This window comes from Rissa tridactyla, chromosome 3 (assembly GCF_028500815.1).
Source record: "Rissa tridactyla isolate bRisTri1 chromosome 3, bRisTri1.patW.cur.20221130, whole genome shotgun sequence".
Classification (NCBI taxonomy): Eukaryota; Metazoa; Chordata; class Aves; order Charadriiformes; family Laridae; genus Rissa; species Rissa tridactyla.
In genome coordinates, this window is record NC_071468.1 from 45846958 (window position 1) to 45866540 (window position 19583).

At 35.5% G+C, this 19583-nt stretch overlaps 1 protein-coding gene across 3 annotated transcripts in view; it reads left to right on the forward strand.

Moving 5' to 3' along the window:
* SIPA1L2 (signal induced proliferation associated 1 like 2) overlaps positions 1–19583 on the forward strand; it is a 151878-nt gene that overhangs the window by 69681 nt on the left and 62614 nt on the right. For all 3 annotated transcript variants that reach the window (XM_054194809.1, XM_054194810.1, XM_054194811.1), the window contains exons 4-7: positions 1449–1582; positions 3132–3320; positions 8929–9103; positions 14733–14836. In XM_054194809.1, coding sequence (XP_054050784.1) covers positions 1449–1582; positions 3132–3320; positions 8929–9103; positions 14733–14836 — 602 coding nt within the window. The remainder of the gene's footprint in view (positions 1–1448; positions 1583–3131; positions 3321–8928; positions 9104–14732; positions 14837–19583) is intronic.

A 19583-nucleotide genomic window follows, 5' to 3' on the forward strand; every position in this document is an offset into this window, starting at 1 on the left:
GAGAGCGGGCAGTGAAGCGCAGAGAGCCCACAGCTATAGGACTCTACCTGAGTGGGTGAGTTAACCTCCTTTGCCCGCTTTTGTGACATGCTGCAAGGTTTATGCGTTTCAGTATGTGCCCTGTGCACACGTTACTCATTTGTTAAAAGCCTGCCGATTATTCCCCCTCATCTGTTACACCCAACTACAGCCCTAACCTATGATACATGAACTGTTCTACTTGAGCTTGGTCATGTACATTAATTTGCTGAGGATGCATTCCATTCCATCATTTAGAATTTAAAAAAATATTAAACAGTAGCAGGTCCACGATAAACTTTTGATAAACCTTTTAGTAACTGGCCACAAATTGGAATTTGTATTACTAATCACAGTCCTTTGAGGTCAGGTGTCCACAGAGTTTATGTCTACCTTGTAATTTGTATGTCCAAACCGTGTCTTTTCAGTTTAGCTACAGGAATGGAGACTGTAAAACGCATTGCTAAAGTACTAGTAGTTGACGTTCATTGCTCCTTCCTCATCCATAAAGCCAGTCATCTCATTGTAGAAAGCAACTGGCTTGGTCATGCATGATTTGCATTTGGTAAATATATGCAGGCTGTTTCTAAGCATCTTTTTGTCCTTCATATGCCTGGAAATGTCTTCCATGAGAATTTGTTCCTTAATCTCCCTGGGAACTAAGGTTTATGGTGACTAGTCTATAGCTTCCCTGCCCCTTTTTCTTGCCCTTTTTAAAGGTGGGTGTAACCCCTCACTATGACCTTTCAAAGGTGATAAAGACTGGCCTTACAGTAGTTCCCTCAACGTGTAACTCTTTGGTCCCATAAATTTGAATCTGTCTAGTCTGCTAAAATAGTCTCTTAACTTCATTTTGCTCTTCTGTCGATAGTGCTTTACTCTCCCAAACTGGGCCAGGTGCTTAAGGATGAATTTAACTATTCATCACAGACTGAAGAGTTACTAGCCTCAGTTTTCGCTTCTTAAAACTGAGTTTCTGCTTTGACTGTAAAGCTTGAAATAAGAATAAATTGAATGAAATGAAGGAAGCTACATAGCACTTCATTTGTTTGAAGGCTGTTAGCTTTTGTTGAAGACTATATGTAGGTAAAGTTTCTCCAAAGTAGTTTCTTACAGTATCAAGAAAAATGATTAATTTCATAGTAACAAAAAATGCAAAAAATTATTTCACAGTACCAGCAGTTGCAGTACCAGCAGTTGCAGTAATTTGAATAATGTGATATGAATGACCATTCTGCTCCAAAAATTAGCATTTTGTAATTTATGTACTTACTGTGCAGTTCAGAAGATCAGTGTATTTACAGATCTCATAGCTTAATTAAAAATGTTTTTTTCTTGCTGCAGAACTTTTTAATGAGATTTGATGAATGTTTTCTAGGAGACTCGTAATTCATTATTCTCTTCTCTCTTCATTCACACTTGTTCAAAAGAGCATCAGAACTACTTTGGAATAGATGAAAATCTTGGGCCTGTAGCAGTCAGCATCCGGAGGGAGAAGGTTGAAGATGCAAAGGAGAAAGAGGGATCTCAGTTCAACTATCGCATAGTTTTCAGGACAAGTGAGGTAATGTTCTTTCAGTATTTCTGCAAAGGAATGGAAAAGTTAACATAGAGTTTCGGATACTAGTTGTTTGTGTGTGGATATGTTGCTAACTTTGAAAGTAAATCTGCTAACGGGAAAGGGATGTTGCTTGTAGCATTAGTAAATGTAGTTGCTTCTGGAACAAAGTTTTCCTTTTCCGTACTGCATAACGTTTTTCTCTTTTTGATCGGGCACCCAAGAGGAGGTAAGTTGGCTGAAGGGAACTGCAAGGGGCAAGCAAAGGAACAGATGATAAGAACATGTTTAGGTTTCCACCTAAACATGAGAAGGAGCTTCTTTACTCTGAGGGTGGCAGAGCACTGGAACAGGCTGTCCAGAGAGGTGGTGGAGTCTCCAACTCTGGAGACATTCAAAACCCGCCTGGACGTGTTCCTGTGCCACCTGCTCTAGGTGACCCTGCTCTGGCAGGGGGTTGGACTAGATGATCTCCAGAAGTCCCTTCCAATCCCTACCATTCTGTGATTCTATGAACAAAGCAGAAGATAGATTTGGATCAAGCTGCTTGTTGTTAAATTTCTAATGATAGAAATAAAAGATTAAGAAATACAGGGGAAAAGGGAGGGGGGAAATATGAAAGCTAGTACTACGACTTATTTGTATCGTTTGTGTTTTGTTTCAAAATACTTTCTTAGAGGCTTTTTTTCTGAGAGATCTTTTTATATACTTCTACATACATGATTTGTGGAAGGAATATTAATATGTTGATAAAAATAATTGTCTTATTTGGAAGATTAGCTCACTTGTGATCCTTGTGGAAGGACTAGTCTCAACTTCTGTTTCAAGATAATTAGTATCTCTTGCAAACTAATTCCTTCTTTATCACAGCAACAAGCTTTCATTTGTATGAAAATACACAATGTTATTATGGTAGCAAGCAACTATAGATTTTCATAATCTGTAGGCCTGTTGCTTTTTATTGTGATTAGGACATAGAGAAGCATCAGCTAGACCTCCTGATACCTCTGAGCTCATGTGCTTGTACAAACAGATACAGAAACAGATATATATAAAATTTTTTTAGGCCAGGTTTTTCTTTTATTGCCAAAAAGGGGTGTCGCTGTATTTATGTGTGGAGACGTGATTCAGCTGACTCACTTCTAAGAAACGACTCTCTTTTTGCCAAAGCTAATGAAGATAAAGCTGCATGGTTTAAAGAATAGGTGGATGGGTTAAATGAAGGTGCCATTAGCTGTGTCTTGCCTCACATTCAGCTACTGCGTCTGCTAGGGTAGTATGGCATTAAAATTAACAATTTTTAGTTTTCCTGTTAATAAGATCACCAGTGCATTTCTTTAAACAAAAAATGTATTTGTCACTGAGACAGTAAGAGCCTGTTTCCTCTTTAAAAGTTATTTAGCAATCTTTTTACTGTTAAAAAAAAATTAAAAATAGGGATCTTATTCTTCCCATTCTTTCTTCCGTGCTTTTGCCAAAACCTGAAGTTTATATCTTTAAAAGTGTTTGCGGTATTAGAACTAAAAATGTTTTGTATGTTTTACCGTTACTGCAGCTTACTACACTTAGAGGAGCAATTTTAGAAGATGCTATACCATCCACTGCTCGGCATGGCACAGCAAGAGGTCTGCCTCTCAAAGAGGTACTAGAGTATGTAATACCGGAGCTGAGCATTCAGTGCCTGCGGCAGGCTTCCAACTCACCCAAAGTACCTGAACAACTGCTTAAATTGGATGAACAAGGGGTATGTAGCACGTGACTTTTCTTTAAAGACTATTAATTAAAATAAAATTTAAAAATTCTTAAGTATTTTACAGGTAATTTTAATAAGCATTGATCTGTAATGCAGACCATTCACTCTCTTGGTTTTGCAGCTACTTATGTATTTTCATTCACAAAATGAGGTTTGCTTTTCTAAGCAAATTATTTTTAAAATACATTGCAGCTTAGAAAAAAATATTGGTCTATGGAGATGACTTAAGTGAGAGAAAGATTATATCTAAACTTTTAACAATGGTAAGAAGTGATTTTCCCAATCTGTATTTGCACTTTAATGTGTACAAATGTTGAATGCACATGAAAGTACATCTAACATCTTATTAATATTTTGTATAGGTAAGGAGGCAAAAGGATCTAACATATTAAGTCTCTGCATCTGAAATTTTGGGTTGTTTTTTACAATAACATTTTCTGATTAGCTTGCAGTAGTCTTACTAGAATAGAATGCTTCTGGGTTCAAACAACTGAAATGGTGATTGAGACTAATGAATTAACTGCATGGCAATGAAATATTCATACAGCTTAAATTTGGAGAGGAAATGGTGAGGCTTATTGGGTTCAATAAAGTGAATCTGCTTTGTTCAAAGCCAGTTATTAAATTTGTAGCTTCTGAATAGTCTGTGAAGGACAGGCTTGTGGTGGCTTTTAAAACAACTTTTAAAACCATGTTTTTAAAACATGTTCATTTAAAGTGGAGATTGCACTTTCTATGTAAAACTCAGTATCTGTCTGTTCAAGTTGAATCAGCTGATGGATCCAGTTGATTATGATGATGGTATAATTATTTTTTTTTAATGCTAATTCTGTTTTGGGTCTAGTGATTACATCTAACATTGGTGGTGTCTACCAGAGTTATTCTGTCTTCTCTTGTGGGTGTAACAATTGCTCTAAACTAAGTAAATGTAGAGAGAGGAAGAAGATTGGATTTTTTGGGTAGATTGTTAAGCTCTTTTTGTATGTATGTTTTACTACTTTTATTCACTGTAGTCTTTGAGGAGGACTTTTAATTGAAAATTCATTTTGCCTAATGTCCTTATTTTTTCCTGGGTTTGTCAGTTCTTCTGGTAAAACAGTGAAGCGAAATCAGAAGCACTCAGTACTGAATATAGGAGTTCCTGATGTACTGTTGCTCTCTGTCTTTCCTGTTTGAGCTCCATAGTGAGTTTAGGTTAATCTAATAAATAATATTCACTGCTCAGAGGGGCAGCATGTTCTAGGCAGTGTAGAGTACTACTTTATTTGACCTGATCTGAATGTTTCCCAAACTCACTGTAAGTATTTCCCACAAATGGGAAATGGAGATTGTCCACTGAACTGGTCTTTAACCATCAACTCCTAATTTTGACAAACAGCAGCACTACTCTTTGTTTTGGGCGATCAGTTCTGAAAATTTGGTCCTGTTGTGAAATGTGCTGTCACCAGGCAAAATGTAATAGTAATGTATCTTATGTGCTGCTTATTATGAGATAATTACTTGAACATAGACAGAAAGCTGTGCATAGAACTGGCATGAGATCTATTAATCCTCTTATGTACTTGATGCTTTCAATTTATTAATCAAGCAAATACAAAAAGAGTTATGCTTGGCAACTGAAGGTGATGGCTGGCTGAAGTGTCATGAAATTTAAAAATATGAATCATGATCTAGAGGATTAATACTGTCACCAGGATAATATTCGTTTTGCGTAACGGTGTATTAAATGTTTGCATAGTTCCTCCGCAGACTGAGGAACTATGTTTTGGTGTTTTGATTTCATTTTCTACCTGTTTCATACTTTTCAGTGAAGTCTAGTATTGGATTACGGAGGATATTTGCAGCTAAAACTTCCTCTCTAAAATCACAGTAGAAAGTAGATGCAAATTGGATTGATGACCTAATTTGAATATATAAATAATCTGCATTTTCCCAACTTATTCTGGCATGTGATGATCAGCATTACATTTGGCTGTAAATTTACAAGAAAAGTCAACTATTTATCTGTAACCTGAACAAGCTTTTATTTTTTTTTAACCTCTCTCTAATTACCCCCTGGTTCCTGCTCTCCATTTCTGTTAATTTTTTTTATTGTATATTTGCTTTTTAGTTCCCCTCACATCCTCTGGGAATATTAACTTCTCTCTAGGCCAAAGGCTGAAGTTTACAAAAAGCCCAGAGAAATTGGATGCTTTGCTTGCAGTGATATTTAGTGGCTGTTGAGCGTATATCTTGAAGTTCTTTGCCAGAAAAACTCTAAAATCTTCACATGATGAAAGTCAACAGGTTGTTGCTACATGATAAAGAATCTATACTGTACAAGAAGACAACAAGATGCCAAAATTCATTAGTGAGTGATGCTGACTAGAACATAGACATTCTGAGTCAAGAAGGACTGCTATGCACATTGAATACATATCATATACCCAAGTAGCTAAAAAGGTTTAGAAATTATTTTCTGATGTCACATAGGGTTACATGTGGAATGTAAAATTTCTAATTTAGAAATCATGAAATCAGAACCATATCTGCAATTATTTACTTTAAAAGACTTGAATAAGCATGCGGTACCATTTCAAAACTGGCAAACTTTATCAGTTTTAAATATTCTGATAGTTTTTCATGCCAGTTAAATGTACCACATGAGAAGATCCTGCTAAAGCTTATTTAGTTACTTCTTTCTTAGGCATTGATGTTCTAAAGGTACCTCAATTTCTGCTTCTGCACAGTCCCCGTGATCTTGGCATGAGAGTTCTTTTGCTTAAGTCTTCTATTTTCATAATCGTGAATGCACATAGCACACGGGTAGGAGGTTCAGATTACTGCAAATGAGCTGGCAGCTGCTGCCGTATTTAGGAATAGTGGTATTGGTAGAATCAAATTTGTACATAATTGCCTACTGTTTACAGTACTTGTCCATGAAGTGAAACCCCAGGATTAATTCCTTCCTTGGGCTGGGGAGTTTCAGATCCTCATCTTCAATGTCTCCTAGGACAACGTTTAAATTATGAGATGGTAGGTTGTTTTGGAAGATAGAGATACACTTGACTCCTGTTTGGAATTATATTGATATTAATGAACAAATTCAGGAATGACTGGTTTCCTCAGAAAGACTGAAGTAGCATGACTGCGTATTTCTAGACTGAATATTTTGCCCAGGTGCTTCTTTACTGTTAGTTGCTGCCCCTACTGTTGGTGGCTCAGTTAGCATTTGACTTCTGCACTCCTCAATTCTAGTGTGAAGTTGAGGAAATTAACTTAAATTCCCTGTGGCTTAAGCTAAACTATTTGACACAGAGCTGGGATAGAGGTGGCAGTGTGCTCATAGTCATTTAAGTCTCTGCTGGGAAGTGTCATGTGACAGCAGTGCTTCCTGTACTCTAACATTTATATGACCAGTTCTCTTCCAGTTTCCTCCATGCAATGTTCATGCTAGCTTTCTACTGAATAAAGTAGTCACCAATGTGCAATCTGGAACCTTTGTTAAATGCCTAACTCTTTCCAGGCAGTGTTTCAAAATGGGACTCCAACAAGGAAGCACCCTGGATGGATAGCATCTAATGTCAGTCAAAAGGAAATGACAAGAGCAACCTGGTACCTTAACCCTGCCCTGCTCCAGAGGTCACCAGTCTGACTCAGGCAGCTCCTACGGTGCATCCATAACCCAGAATCTCCTTTTATTTCAGATGGTCATCCCTCCCATTCCACATCAAACTTTGGCACCGGTCCTAGTTCTTCTGTGTTCTGTGCTGCCCAGGTGAAACCTTACTGCAGCACCATTCCTCATTCCTGTCCTTACTAAGCCTGTTCTTTGTTCCTGACTGCTCCCTGATTGGTGGCCTCCTGCCAGAGTATGTTCCACAAGGGCTCACCCCTACCTAACAGCAGTTATCGAAGGCAGAGGATGGATTGGGGCTCACCAGAGAGGCGGGCAGGCTGCCATCCTACATTACTCATTCCTGCTGTGCTGCAGGTTTTCTACACCAGTCGACCAAATTCTGTAGCGTGCGTTGCCATGAATATAGATCTGCTGAAATCAAGGAGCTAGGCCTGTATGTACTAGTTAAAATGAAAAGAAATTGTCCCACTGATAGGCTTAATTTCATAGTAAAAAAAGAACTCCAGGTTTAATTGAAGTTATGAAGTGTTTTGCTATTGACTTTAATAGTCTAGCATTTCCCTGTTACTTCATTTTAATACATTTACCTTTTGGACATGAGATTATTTATGCCAATGATTCTACCTATGGCCTTTAAAAATCTTCATTAACTTGGTCATCTTGGGGATTTTTTGTGTGTTAGTTGTGCATGGAAGTAAATATTTAATCCAAGAATGCCGTCAAGTTAAATCTTGAATTGCATGGGAGACAAAGAAAGAATACTAGCTTCAAAAAGCAGTAACGTCATGAAAACACAGAAGACTAGGTTAGTAAAAGTATAGTGAAAGCTTTTATTTCTCCAGGGGTGATGAGGATTTGGGAAGTGGAGGCTTTTTTTGGGTTTTTTCCTTTGTTTTTGTTTTTTTAATTGACTGTTGGCAACTGACTTATATACAGCTCTCCACTTACAAGGGAGAAATGCAGCATTTATTGAAGAGGGAAGGTTAAGGATTATTTGAAGTCTGAAATTATATTTTTGACACTTTCTTCTTTCGTGTATGTATGTTTTCTTGAATCGACTTTTTAGTATTCTCATCTTGTAGCTTTTCCTCAAAATTGCTGTGGTAAAACATGGGTGCAGTAGCATGCCTATGGATTTGAGTTTTACAATACACTTAACGTGTCAGACCATGTGTTACATATCACTAAGGTGAAGCAGACTGTTCTCATTTTGCTCTAATGGGAATATATACAGTCTTTGCATAACACACATTTTAGACACTAATTGTGAAGTTTGATTAAGAGAAGTCTACAGCCGGAGAGTTGATATGGGTTGTGAATATAGATAAATGTCGTAAGGGCATCTGGTGTGACTGATGACCTGTGTCAGTTTGAACCTTTGAAAGTTGTCAGTTAAGAATAATAGAACTAATCCATTCACATGGAGTTTCCTGTTTGTCATCTTAAGTATGCATAAAAGCTAAGAAACAAGACAATACTCTGCTCAAGAAGCAATCGTCTCTTTTTATACTTAACTTTTTATAGTTTTTATACCTATTTTTTATAGAAGTACTTTGTCTCTTTTTAACGTTCTAGAATTGAGACTCTAGTTTGTTTAACAAAACTATTTAACTGCAATCTGATTTCTAGTTTGAAGTATACTTCTGAAAATTCTTATACTATAACATGCAATAGAGTGTGTTTTTATAGATAACTACATCAAAAGTCTTTGTGTACTGCTTTTATTTGTGTTTGGATAGTGACAATCATGTTTTCTTTGCAGGTAGTTGTTGGATTTTTTGGTTTTGGGTTGTTGGGTTTTTTTCCCCTCTTTCTGTGGGGAGGGAGAATCTGTCTTTCCACTTTCAGATAACTTCTGCCAGGGGTTGTAACAGTGTTAATATTTTAATTATTAATACTTGTTCTAGTATTGATAGTATTGACTTTCCTTTGCATCTGTAATTTTTCCTATCCTTTGTTGTGTTTTTTTTTTTATTTCAGCTGAGTTTTCAACATAAGATTGGTATCCTTTATTGCAAAGCAGGCCAAAGCACAGAGGAAGAAATGTATAACAATGAGATGGCAGGACCAGCTTTTGAAGAGTTCCTTGACCTGCTGGGCCAGAGAGTGCGGCTCAAAGGATTTAGTAAATACAGGGCTCAGCTAGATAATAAAAGTAAGTCATGTTTCCGACCTATGGTAGAAACTAGAATTATCCAGTTGATCTTCTGCAAATCCTGTTTTGTCTTTTCATGCTTTTAACTTTGGGTTTTGATTAGTAAGATTATATGGTTAATGAAAAAGATGAAGCATATATTAAGAGCATGTATCACACCTTGTCTGAAAGGTTATTTACTTTTTCTGTGGCATTAGTGGAACTGAAAATCAAAGCAATTTAGTTCATTTGTTTGCACTTAGTTGAAATCATACTATGTGAGTGATATTTTTTTCTATATTTCAAAATTTTCCAGATACACTCTAACATCTTGGTCTTAAAAAGGAAAAAAAAAACCCCAAACCACAAAAAAAAATCGTATTTCAAAATATGGAGTCGTGACAAGGGACCATTTTCCTTATTTCAACTAAACTTTTGTGCTTCTTTTTAATCAACATACATATTGATGTTTATATTTAAGCAGCAATCAAGTTTTTCTCAGTTTTCTAGTTTTTCACACATGCACAGTAAGCATGTTGTCATTTGTCAGGTGATAAACATTGATCTGCCTAACCACTGCATTATTACTCGTCTTTCAGTTTCCCTAGGTGCAATAGTATAATAATTTCATTGTACAAATTTGTTGGATTTTGTAGCAAAAATAGGAACTGAAGTATTGCTGTTAGATAAGTCAATGATATGTTAGCACACTTCTTTATTAGGACAGCTTTTCACTGCCCTTAAATTTAACTTAACTCATTCTTAGTTTAATGTAGTTTTAACAGAATTTTGACAACTGATCACTATGAGCTGTTATCTAAGGATATCTAGGTATTCATCAACTTTATTGTAACATACTATTTTTATGGATATAAAGACTAGATATAAGGAAGAATTTTTTTACTATGAGGGTGGTGAAACACTGGAACAGGTTGCCCAGAGAAGTGTTAGATGACCCATTCCTGGAAAAATTCAAGGCCAGGTTGGACGGGGCTCTGAGCAACCTGATCTAGTTAAAGATGTCCTTGCTCATTGCAGGGGGCTTGGACTAGATGATCTTTAAAGGTCCCTTCTAACCCAACACATTCTATGATTCTATGATTCGATTTGTATCCTTATTTTTGCGGTAGCTTGCATACTACATCCTGAAAATAGAATTTTTTCTTTGTGTACTGCATATGGCCTGTGCACAACAGAAAAAGGCTTATTTTTGTTAGCAAAGTACATACTTTTAAACTATTAAATCCTACTACTTGTGTGTGTAATTCTACTTATTCTTCTAATCAAATGGGAAAGTTCCCTGAGGTGTTAGAAATAAGCTGCCAAGAAGGAAGCTTAGAAAGATGTACTTAAAGGAAATTAACAGAAGATCTTTTCTTACAAGGGGTATTTTGCCTTTCAGGTAGTCACAGAGATCTAAGCCCTCTTATTTGCTTCTCTGTTCCTCCTTCTACTTATCCACCTGATCTCTTGTGTGTTTTTGCTACTTCAACATCAGTCTTGATTTAACTGTAATACATTTGGATTTTCAATTTTTTTTAAATGGTACATTTGAACACTGATGTGTCAGAGTCATAAAAGAATTTCTCTTAAAACGAACTGGTAGTGCCCTGATGGACTGTCATCTCCTGTGCAGCATAAGGAGAGAGACTTAATAATTTGTCGTATAAATTTTTGGAAATGTTTAGTGCGTGTACATTGTGGTTGGTACCCAGTGCAGATAAACTGACCACAGGTCAATCCCCAGTGGGAAATGAGATATGTGAAGTTGGTGATAAAACATGCTTTTGCAATGAACGGAGACCAGCTTTGCAACTCAAGAAATCTTTCACATTCTCCATCTCTAGTAGTGGTGGGAAATGGTGAAAAGTGAGCTGAATCCTATGACAGATTCTAATTTATGACTTACAAGGTGGGAAAGCTGCAATTTCATAGCCCTGTCAACCGGCGTAAGCACCACATTTATTTATATTAACATTATTGCCTCTTTGCTTAAATTCATGCTTGTTTCACTTTAATAATTCAGGCTTGATAGAGACTATTGCATCCTATTTCAGTACAGAATAAGAACTCATTTTTCAAATTAAAGTGTAGAAATATTTATTAACACACCGTAGATGTCAAACTTCTGGGACAAATTGATAAATACAGATGGAAAAATTCAAAGGAGTAAGGGTGTTTTGATTTTGCTTTTTTTTCCCCAATCAGAGCATGACCAAATATCACCTAGTAATTTTTACATATGAAAATATACACTGGTCTGTCAAACAAATTCAGTTTCTATATTTGCCATGCTTCAATATGAATTGCTGATTGGCATTGTCTATGTATCATTCAGTAACATAATTTTAATATTTTATTAATGCTGTGTACCAGTAACGATATTGGCCTGTCATAGTTTGCAACAAACAGAATGGAATTAAGAGAGTTCACAAAGATACAGTCTTCAGTTTTATATTAAGTAGAAAATACTGACTTGTCATCTTTTTTGTGTTATACTTGTTTTTTTAATATAATGGCACAACAAGTATTACTGCATGTTGTATATATAATTGGATAATACATTGATCTGACTGACTGCAGGTTCAGAGTAGAGTAGTAATTTCAACCCTAGTAGCTGCATTTTTGGTAGGCGCAATGTTTCTGTAATATTTTGTGCTCAGTTTTTGTAGGGTTCATGTTTATTAAGTTTTTCTATTCTCAAATGGTTGACTAGCTGTGGGTTTTTTCTTTTCAAAGTTCATTTTTAAAAAATTTGGTTTATTTAATATTTTAATAAGTAATTAATTGGTTCATTTCTTGTGTAAGAATGTAGAATGTTGGGGTAGGTTGATGGGTTGACCTGTCTGGCAGGTAAGCTCCCACCCACTTGCTTTGCTTGCTCACCCCCCCAGTAGGATGTGGGAGAAAATCAGAAGGGCAAAAGCAAGAAAAACTTGTGAGTTGAGTTAAGAGAGTTCAATAAGTGAAGGAAAGGAAGAAAAAAAACAAACCCCCACCCAAAAAAAACCTCAACCCAAACCCACCAAAATATCAACCCAACACCATAGCAACCAACAAACCAACTCCACAAAAGCAAGTGATGCAAAGGCAGTCACTTGCCACCTCCTATCAGCTACCATGGAAAAACTCTCCCTGCTCCAGTTTTACTGTAAAGCATGGTGTTAAATGGTATGGAATATCCCTTTGGTCAATCAAGTCAGCTGTCCTGGGTGCATCCCCTCCCAAACTCTTGTCCGTCCCTAGGATACTCCCGGGGATGGGGGGGCAATGTAAAAAACAGAGAAAGCCCTGATGCTGTGCAAGCACTCTTCAGCAATAGCTAAAACATTGGTGTGTTACCAACACTGTTTTGATCGCATACAGAAAACACAGCACCATATGGGCTGCTATGAAGAAAATTAACTCCATCCAAGTCAGAACCAGTGCAAATGTGAAGAACATGTGGAATATATTAACTACAAACTCTTTTCTGCCCCTTTTTAATGCATTTTTAATGTCATGCAATTCTTGATCCCAAGATCAAGTGATAAGAAAATTAGAGGAAACTTTACGAATTCAACAGTATATAATTTGTTCAACGTGTCTTTTAAAACATATCAATCTACTCGAAATGAGGAATTAAGATATTGTTATTGGAACATTAGTATTCTCATTTTTAATGTTCAGACTTTAATTATGGATTATACTATAGATATAATGGATTATGTTTGCATTTAGTGTCCTTATTACCTGTAAAGAAAGAAATGAAGGTGAAAGAAATTGAGGAAATATTGCAACTTTCTATCTACAGAGGAATAGTGCTGTTTCACTTTCACTTGGTAAAAGGTGCTTTTCTGCAAAAAAGCAGAAACGTTTCATAGCTGAAAAAATAGTTTAGCCAATTTTTCTCAAACTTTGTGAAATAAAACTAATGTTCAGAGAAGAATGAGGTGCAAAAACGTTAGCCCAGATATAAATTTTTTTTCACTAAAATTGTCAGCAGAGTAATGTTTGTAGTAGCAACCGTCATGTAAATTTAATCACAGTGGGCCTTAGTAGGTGTTCAGTAAAGCATCTGTTGAGTTGGAAGATTTCAGCTTGCTTAGTGTAAGGACCTAAATTCCAAAAGAAAAACTTGCTAGCTCATTTCCAAAATCAAGGTGCTAAATCAAAAGTAGTTAACTAAGTAGAATGTTGTATTGGGAAAGCATTGATTTACGGGTAAGGAATCTGCCTTTCTGTAATAAGTATTTAAAGGGACTGTTTTGTGCTATATCTATTCCAGATAATTTGACTTTATTTAATAAGTAATTGCAAAAGGAGTCAGGAAATAGGGTTGCTGAGGTCAGTGTAGTTTAGACAGATATATGTATTTCACAGTATAATTTACTTCCACCTTCCATCTCTTCAAAACTCTGTCTTTCTAAAATGCCATGGAATGGTTATAATGGAATTACATTGTCAACAAAGATTTTAAGAGGAGTGCAATAATGTGTTTTTTAGCAACATTTGAGTAAGAAACTTCAGAGGAAATTATGCTCCCTATTTCGCATGTAACTGTAATTTATATTACATCAATATTAATAAATGAAGTTAATTTTATTATTGCACAAACATAACTGATGAAGCCAGTTGTAATATGAATGTGTTCAAAATTATACACGCATATAAATATTTTCAGATTTAGGGCTTCAGATACAGTATGGTTACTGTTGAATTTTACACTTACGTATAAAATGTTTATAGACTTTTAACCAGAGACTGAACATGGCCAATCAATTTCTTTTTGGAATACAGTTACTATTTAAAACAAAACCAAACCCCAAAACGTTAAATAGTGTATGGAAGAAAGTGCTGGAGAATGTTTATTGGTGTAGATAACATAAAATTATATTTAAAAAATGAGTGAACATGGAAAAAGAGAAGAAAAATTGGTAAATGTCTTGACTTAATAGGGTGCTTTAAAGTTAATTGTACTTACTTAAATTATCCATGCATATTAAAGAGGGGGAATAAAAAGGATTAATTTATGACTACAGAGTAAAACTGCTCTAATTACCTGTAAACATTCTGAAATGTTAACTCTATTATTAAATAAATTTTCTAAATACAAGAAATAAAAATATTAAGTCATATTATATATGAAATATTTTACTAATTTTTAAAGATCTGAAAATTGCCAATAAAATTATTTGACATTGTACTACAATGTATTACATACATATTTTATGTTTTTAAAATGTCTGAGCTGCGTTATGTGTTTTAATGCCAGATTTGAAGTGGCATTGTGAGTTTATTTTTGGTAAAGTATGGGATTAGTCAATTGTTCTTATTAATGGTTTAAATAATGAAAATATATATTATATAAAACTGTACTCAAGTATCTAAGTGTTTGTAGGTTTTTTTATGAAATGCCAATATATTCGAAATCACATAATTTAGGCCTCAGACAGAAAACTCTTTGAGCAGTTTCTTGCAGGATCTTTTTATGTCATAATATGAAAACAAAGAATAGGTCTTTAGCTGCTGAAAAATGGGTTTGCTCTACTGAAAAAAACTTTTAAATTGCATTAATAGATTTAAATCGTAGCATGCAAAGAGTGGTGTCCTAAAGAGTAGTGTGACTGTTTTGTTTTACTGACCTTCTTGCGATTAAATTCATTTTCAGCTGATTCAACAGGAACTCATTCTCTCTATACTACCTATAAAGATTATGAGTTAATGTTTCATGTATCAACAATGCTTCCATATATGCCCAGTAACAGGCAACAGGTATGTTTTTTAACTTTTCATTGTAATTTTACGTTATAAATGGTTCACACTGAGGGTTTTTTTTAAAGTAATGCTGATTTCAAAAATTGTTTTATATGAAGTGTGACTCAATTGTTGGTTGGTTGTTGTTTTTTTTTCTTGAAATATTATAAAGCATTAGAAATCTCATAGGATAAGTTCCTGAATTAGATACTATGAAAATTCTATGTCCCTCATTTCTTGATATTATTAAAAGGTAATGTTGCCTGTGGTGAATGAGTTATTTTCAGTTTGAACTGGATTTACATCTTATGTATGCTTTAAACATCAAATGGAATGAAGCTTGAAAATAGTCTTAAGGTTAAAATATGCATGTAGTAAGATTTTTTAAATGATTCTACTTAATCCTTATATTACAGATCTTGAAATGTTTATTAACGTGTTAGTTCAGTAATAAATGCTTAACTATATCCTTCAAGGTGCCTGCTTGTGAAGACAGAAAACTGCAGTGTACTGATTTTATTTATGGAGAATTCCCTTTGCTCATATAATAATTCAGAATATCTTTAGCATTAAGGATGGCTAAAAAACAGCACAGCATCCAAAGTGTGCGGTGCACCAGTGAGGTTACTCTGTCTTGCCTGTCTTGGATATTTCTTGTGACTGAATTTAAAAAATGCAAGCACATTTGGTATAATATATCAAAATTAACACTGAAAAAGAAAAAAAGTCAGTAGAATTGCTCATAGGTCAGACTGATAATGATTCATAACTTCTGCACTACTACTCTGCACTTTCCGAGGTCCGCAGAAAGAATTGTTGTATTTATTTAGTTTTAAAATATTCTCTCATTTACATGCAAGATACAAAGATTTCAGTCATTTTGGAGAGTTGTCATGAAATAAAGATGCTATCTCACTTTCTTTTTTGAACAGCATACAAAAGATGGTTACTGATGGTTAAACCATATGCGAGTTGTATCTTTCATGTCTTACCCTATCAATAGGTCTTGTGGGAAGAAAAAGAGATGTGTCAAGGCATCAAGAAAAAGATAAAAGAAAAAGATTAAAGTTTTTGAGAAAGGATAAATGAAAATCGAAATGGAAGAAAGTATATTATGTATTTATGTATTTTAAATAGCCAGTGCATAATGTTCTGAACTGCTTGAAGAACTGTTTCAAGTGAACAGTTAACTGTGAATTTTCCTACGTTACACTTAGGATATAGGTGTGGTTTAAAGAAACTAAATTAGGAATCAAAAGACAGAAAACCTTCACCATGTAATGAATAACATGAACATTTAGATGACTCAAATCTTAAAATGTGTGGCTTTCAGAAGACAGAATGTTCAGCTAGATCACATACTCAAGTGTGCCAATAGCTAGTAATCAAGGTATTGGATCATCATCACTGATTTGAGATTGCACACAGAACGACTCCTAGTGTGTTTACTAAATTAATCCCGTATTGTAATAAGGTGTAAATGAAAGTTTAGAAAAATGGAGCAATCAGTCATAACAATCTTTGACTGGAAAGCACATGTAAGTAGGGAAAACTGTACACTGTTAAGAAGATATAATACACTGAATGAGCTTGCTTTAAAAGGAAAAAAAATAATATTTTGATAGCTAATCACAGGCACTGACAGTAAAAATGGCCTTAGTTGGAGTTCATTACTTTTGTTGTCTTTCATGACTTTCCCTTGTTTGTGAGAACAGGATATCCTCTTGCTACAATTCACTAATTTTCATAATTGTTTGCTGTTTGTCAGCTTCACTGCTGTGTTGCTCAGCCACCCCCCATTACTGTCCTTTCACTTCTTCCTGTGCCTTCCTTTCATTCTCATTATTTCCTTATGTGTCTGTCTTTATAGTCAGGTGTCAATTCTTGTGTATAGCAAAATCTTCCAGTTTTAACTCCGTGCTTTTCCCCAGCAACAAGCTCTCCTTTCCACAGTGTTTTAGTAAGCTCTCATCATTGTCACTTTAGCAGGTTCAATATTTAGTAGAAGCACCATGTTGTTATTCATGGCTTTCTTGGGATGAAAATAATGTGACGCTTTTCCAAGTTCAAGTAGTGTGCCTATCTGAAGACCCACCACATTATTTTTTTAGGTGCTGGGATCTAGTATTTGCACAGCATGGACGCTGTATTAATGAAATGTGACAGGCGCACCGAAATGACCAGGATTTAGCCAGCCTTAATGTGCCAAAGGGGTCTATAATCATTGTTTAATTTTCTTCTATTACTGTTTAGTTCCAAAATACACACTAAAGTGGGAAATGTAGCAACAGTGTTATTTCTCACAAGCTAGGATAAAATTCAGTTAGGTCTTTTTCCTTGAGACATTTTCGATGCTGAAGACCACAGATGCAATTGCATCAGTTGTGCTCAAGACAGAGAGAGACTTACAGGTGCTGTGGAATGTGACTGTTGTTTGTCTCTTCAGGGTTTGGCTCCCTAACTCTACATACTCAAGTAAAGAAAAGTTAGGGACCACAGTGATTTTCCTTTTAGATTATGTTAGCAATGAAGACCCCCATTCAATGGTTATTTTTTGCTAGCATATTGTGTATGTACTGGCAATGAGGTTGATGCATCCTATCCCTATATCCCTTGTTTGGTAATGACTGGGCAAGCTATTGAGACACTCTTCATCATCTAGGACTATGACCTTCAATGAGCAAGCACTGAGCATTGCTTAGATTCCAAATACCTGTGAGCCAAAAATAGGCCACACCAGAATTGTTTGTTGCTTCTTCCAGGACATAACTACGCCCTGCTTGGTCCCTGATCAGGACATCCCTCTAGTTTTAGAGCCAGCAGGAGATCCAAAGAGCAAGGTAATTTTCACTTTGGCTGCAACATAGGCTGGGAACTTTCAAGTCAGCTGCTCCTTCCGTAGGACAGAAGAGACTACCAGCCCTGGTGTGGCCAGTTTCTTTTCCTTTACTGGCCTTTTCTTCAAATTGTAGTTCAAGGCTTTCCCCTTTAAACTTTACCTTTGCAACGTCCCTTTCCAAATCATTCCCTTGCAAGTTTCCCGTTCACACATTTGCAGTCTGCTTGTGTGCACATGGTCAGACCTGATTAATCCAAATCAGTTCAAATAATCAGTTTTCACCTGGTTTAATGAAAACTCAAAAATTAAACAGATATGCAATAATGAAATAAACTTGTTGAATTTAAGCTACTGTTAAAATGGTTGGGATAACAAGCCCTGTGGTTATACCAAACTCGGTTTAACCAGATCTGATGAAATATCTCTTCCTGTTTGGTTTTGGTACTGGTTAAGAACACAAATCGAAAATAAAACTTTTGAAACCACTTATTTTGGAAATGTACAAAAATTTGACACTTAACATTTCATCACTTAATTGAATGAAGAATGAATTTCACTGCTATTTCAACAAGAATTCCTTGTTGTTTCGCAGTTTGACTAGGCGATTCAAATTCCACAGAAGTGGGTAGATTTTTATGGCTGGGCATAACCTGTAAATATGCTATATTTTAAGAGAGTTCTTTTCGTCAGAGATGCATATCTGAAAAGTAAGAATTGAGTAGTTAAAAATCTCAGAACTAATATAGTAACTATTATATGGTATAAATAATTCTAATCTAATGGATTCTGCTTTTCTAACATATTTTCCTTGCTGAACTCCCCTTTGCGTGTCTTGTATTCTTACATAAAACTTCAGTGAGTTCCTTTTGGCTGCCTATCATACTTGATGGGGTTCATTTTCAAATTCCGCCATGCCAATTTGGACTGATACTAGAATGATGTCAAAGTGTGTTTGATGTCTCCTTACTGTAAGTAATCCTCTGTAATCTGTGCACCCCGTTGAGAGTTTCTATTGTGCTCTGCATTGGCATGAGACTCTTTAGAGTGTGTTAGAAAGGCAGATTAAAAATAAAATAAAATAAATACAACAACCCCCCAAAACCCTAAACCTGAGCAGACCTCAAAATGGGAGAGGAAGGGGAAACTGAGAACCTGAAAAAAAAAAGCCTAAGAGGTAAAAGTTGGGAGGAAAACCTAGGTTATAGGATGGAAACTAGAAAAGCGTTTCTTATAAATAAATCTTTTTGCTTAGTTCCAGTTTCCTTCAATTCCTTTTTCATTTTCAGTATGCTGTCCTTATCTCACATTTCCCAGGGAAGTATGTGTTCCCTCCTCCTTCTCCATTCAATACTTTATTCTTTTCCTATTCCTTTATCCTATCCAGAGCACTTCTTTCCATCTTCCAGATCACCCGAGTTAACTTCTCTCCCCTTTCCAAGCTCTTTGCATTATGATACTCTGTGCACAGCCACGTCTGTGCTTTGCCTTTGCATTGTGTTGAAGTTCACTGACCGCTTATGCATGACAGTTATTGATAACAGTGTTACACTGATTTTATTTTTAAATGTTGAAGATGTCACTAAGATCTCTGCAAGCTTGGTAAGGTTCTTAAAAATGATGACCTGACTTCCTGTTTCCTATTTCTGTGCTTCTTAGAGGTTTAAGCTCTTGAAAAATAGTTTAGGGATAGGATATGGGAACTGCCATAATTTTGAAAAGACTATTTTCGCTAATAAAATTTCAAATATTTCTAAAATTTACCTCTTAAGTGACTGCTGTTCTTGCTTAAACAACCTATGATAGCAAGCAGAACCTCCTAAAGAGGTCTACAAAAGCAGAAAGTATTCTTGAAAACAGCGATTGTCTTAAGAAATAAATATAATATAACAGGATGTTGCTTTCTAAATTTTTAAATTTTGCTCTGTG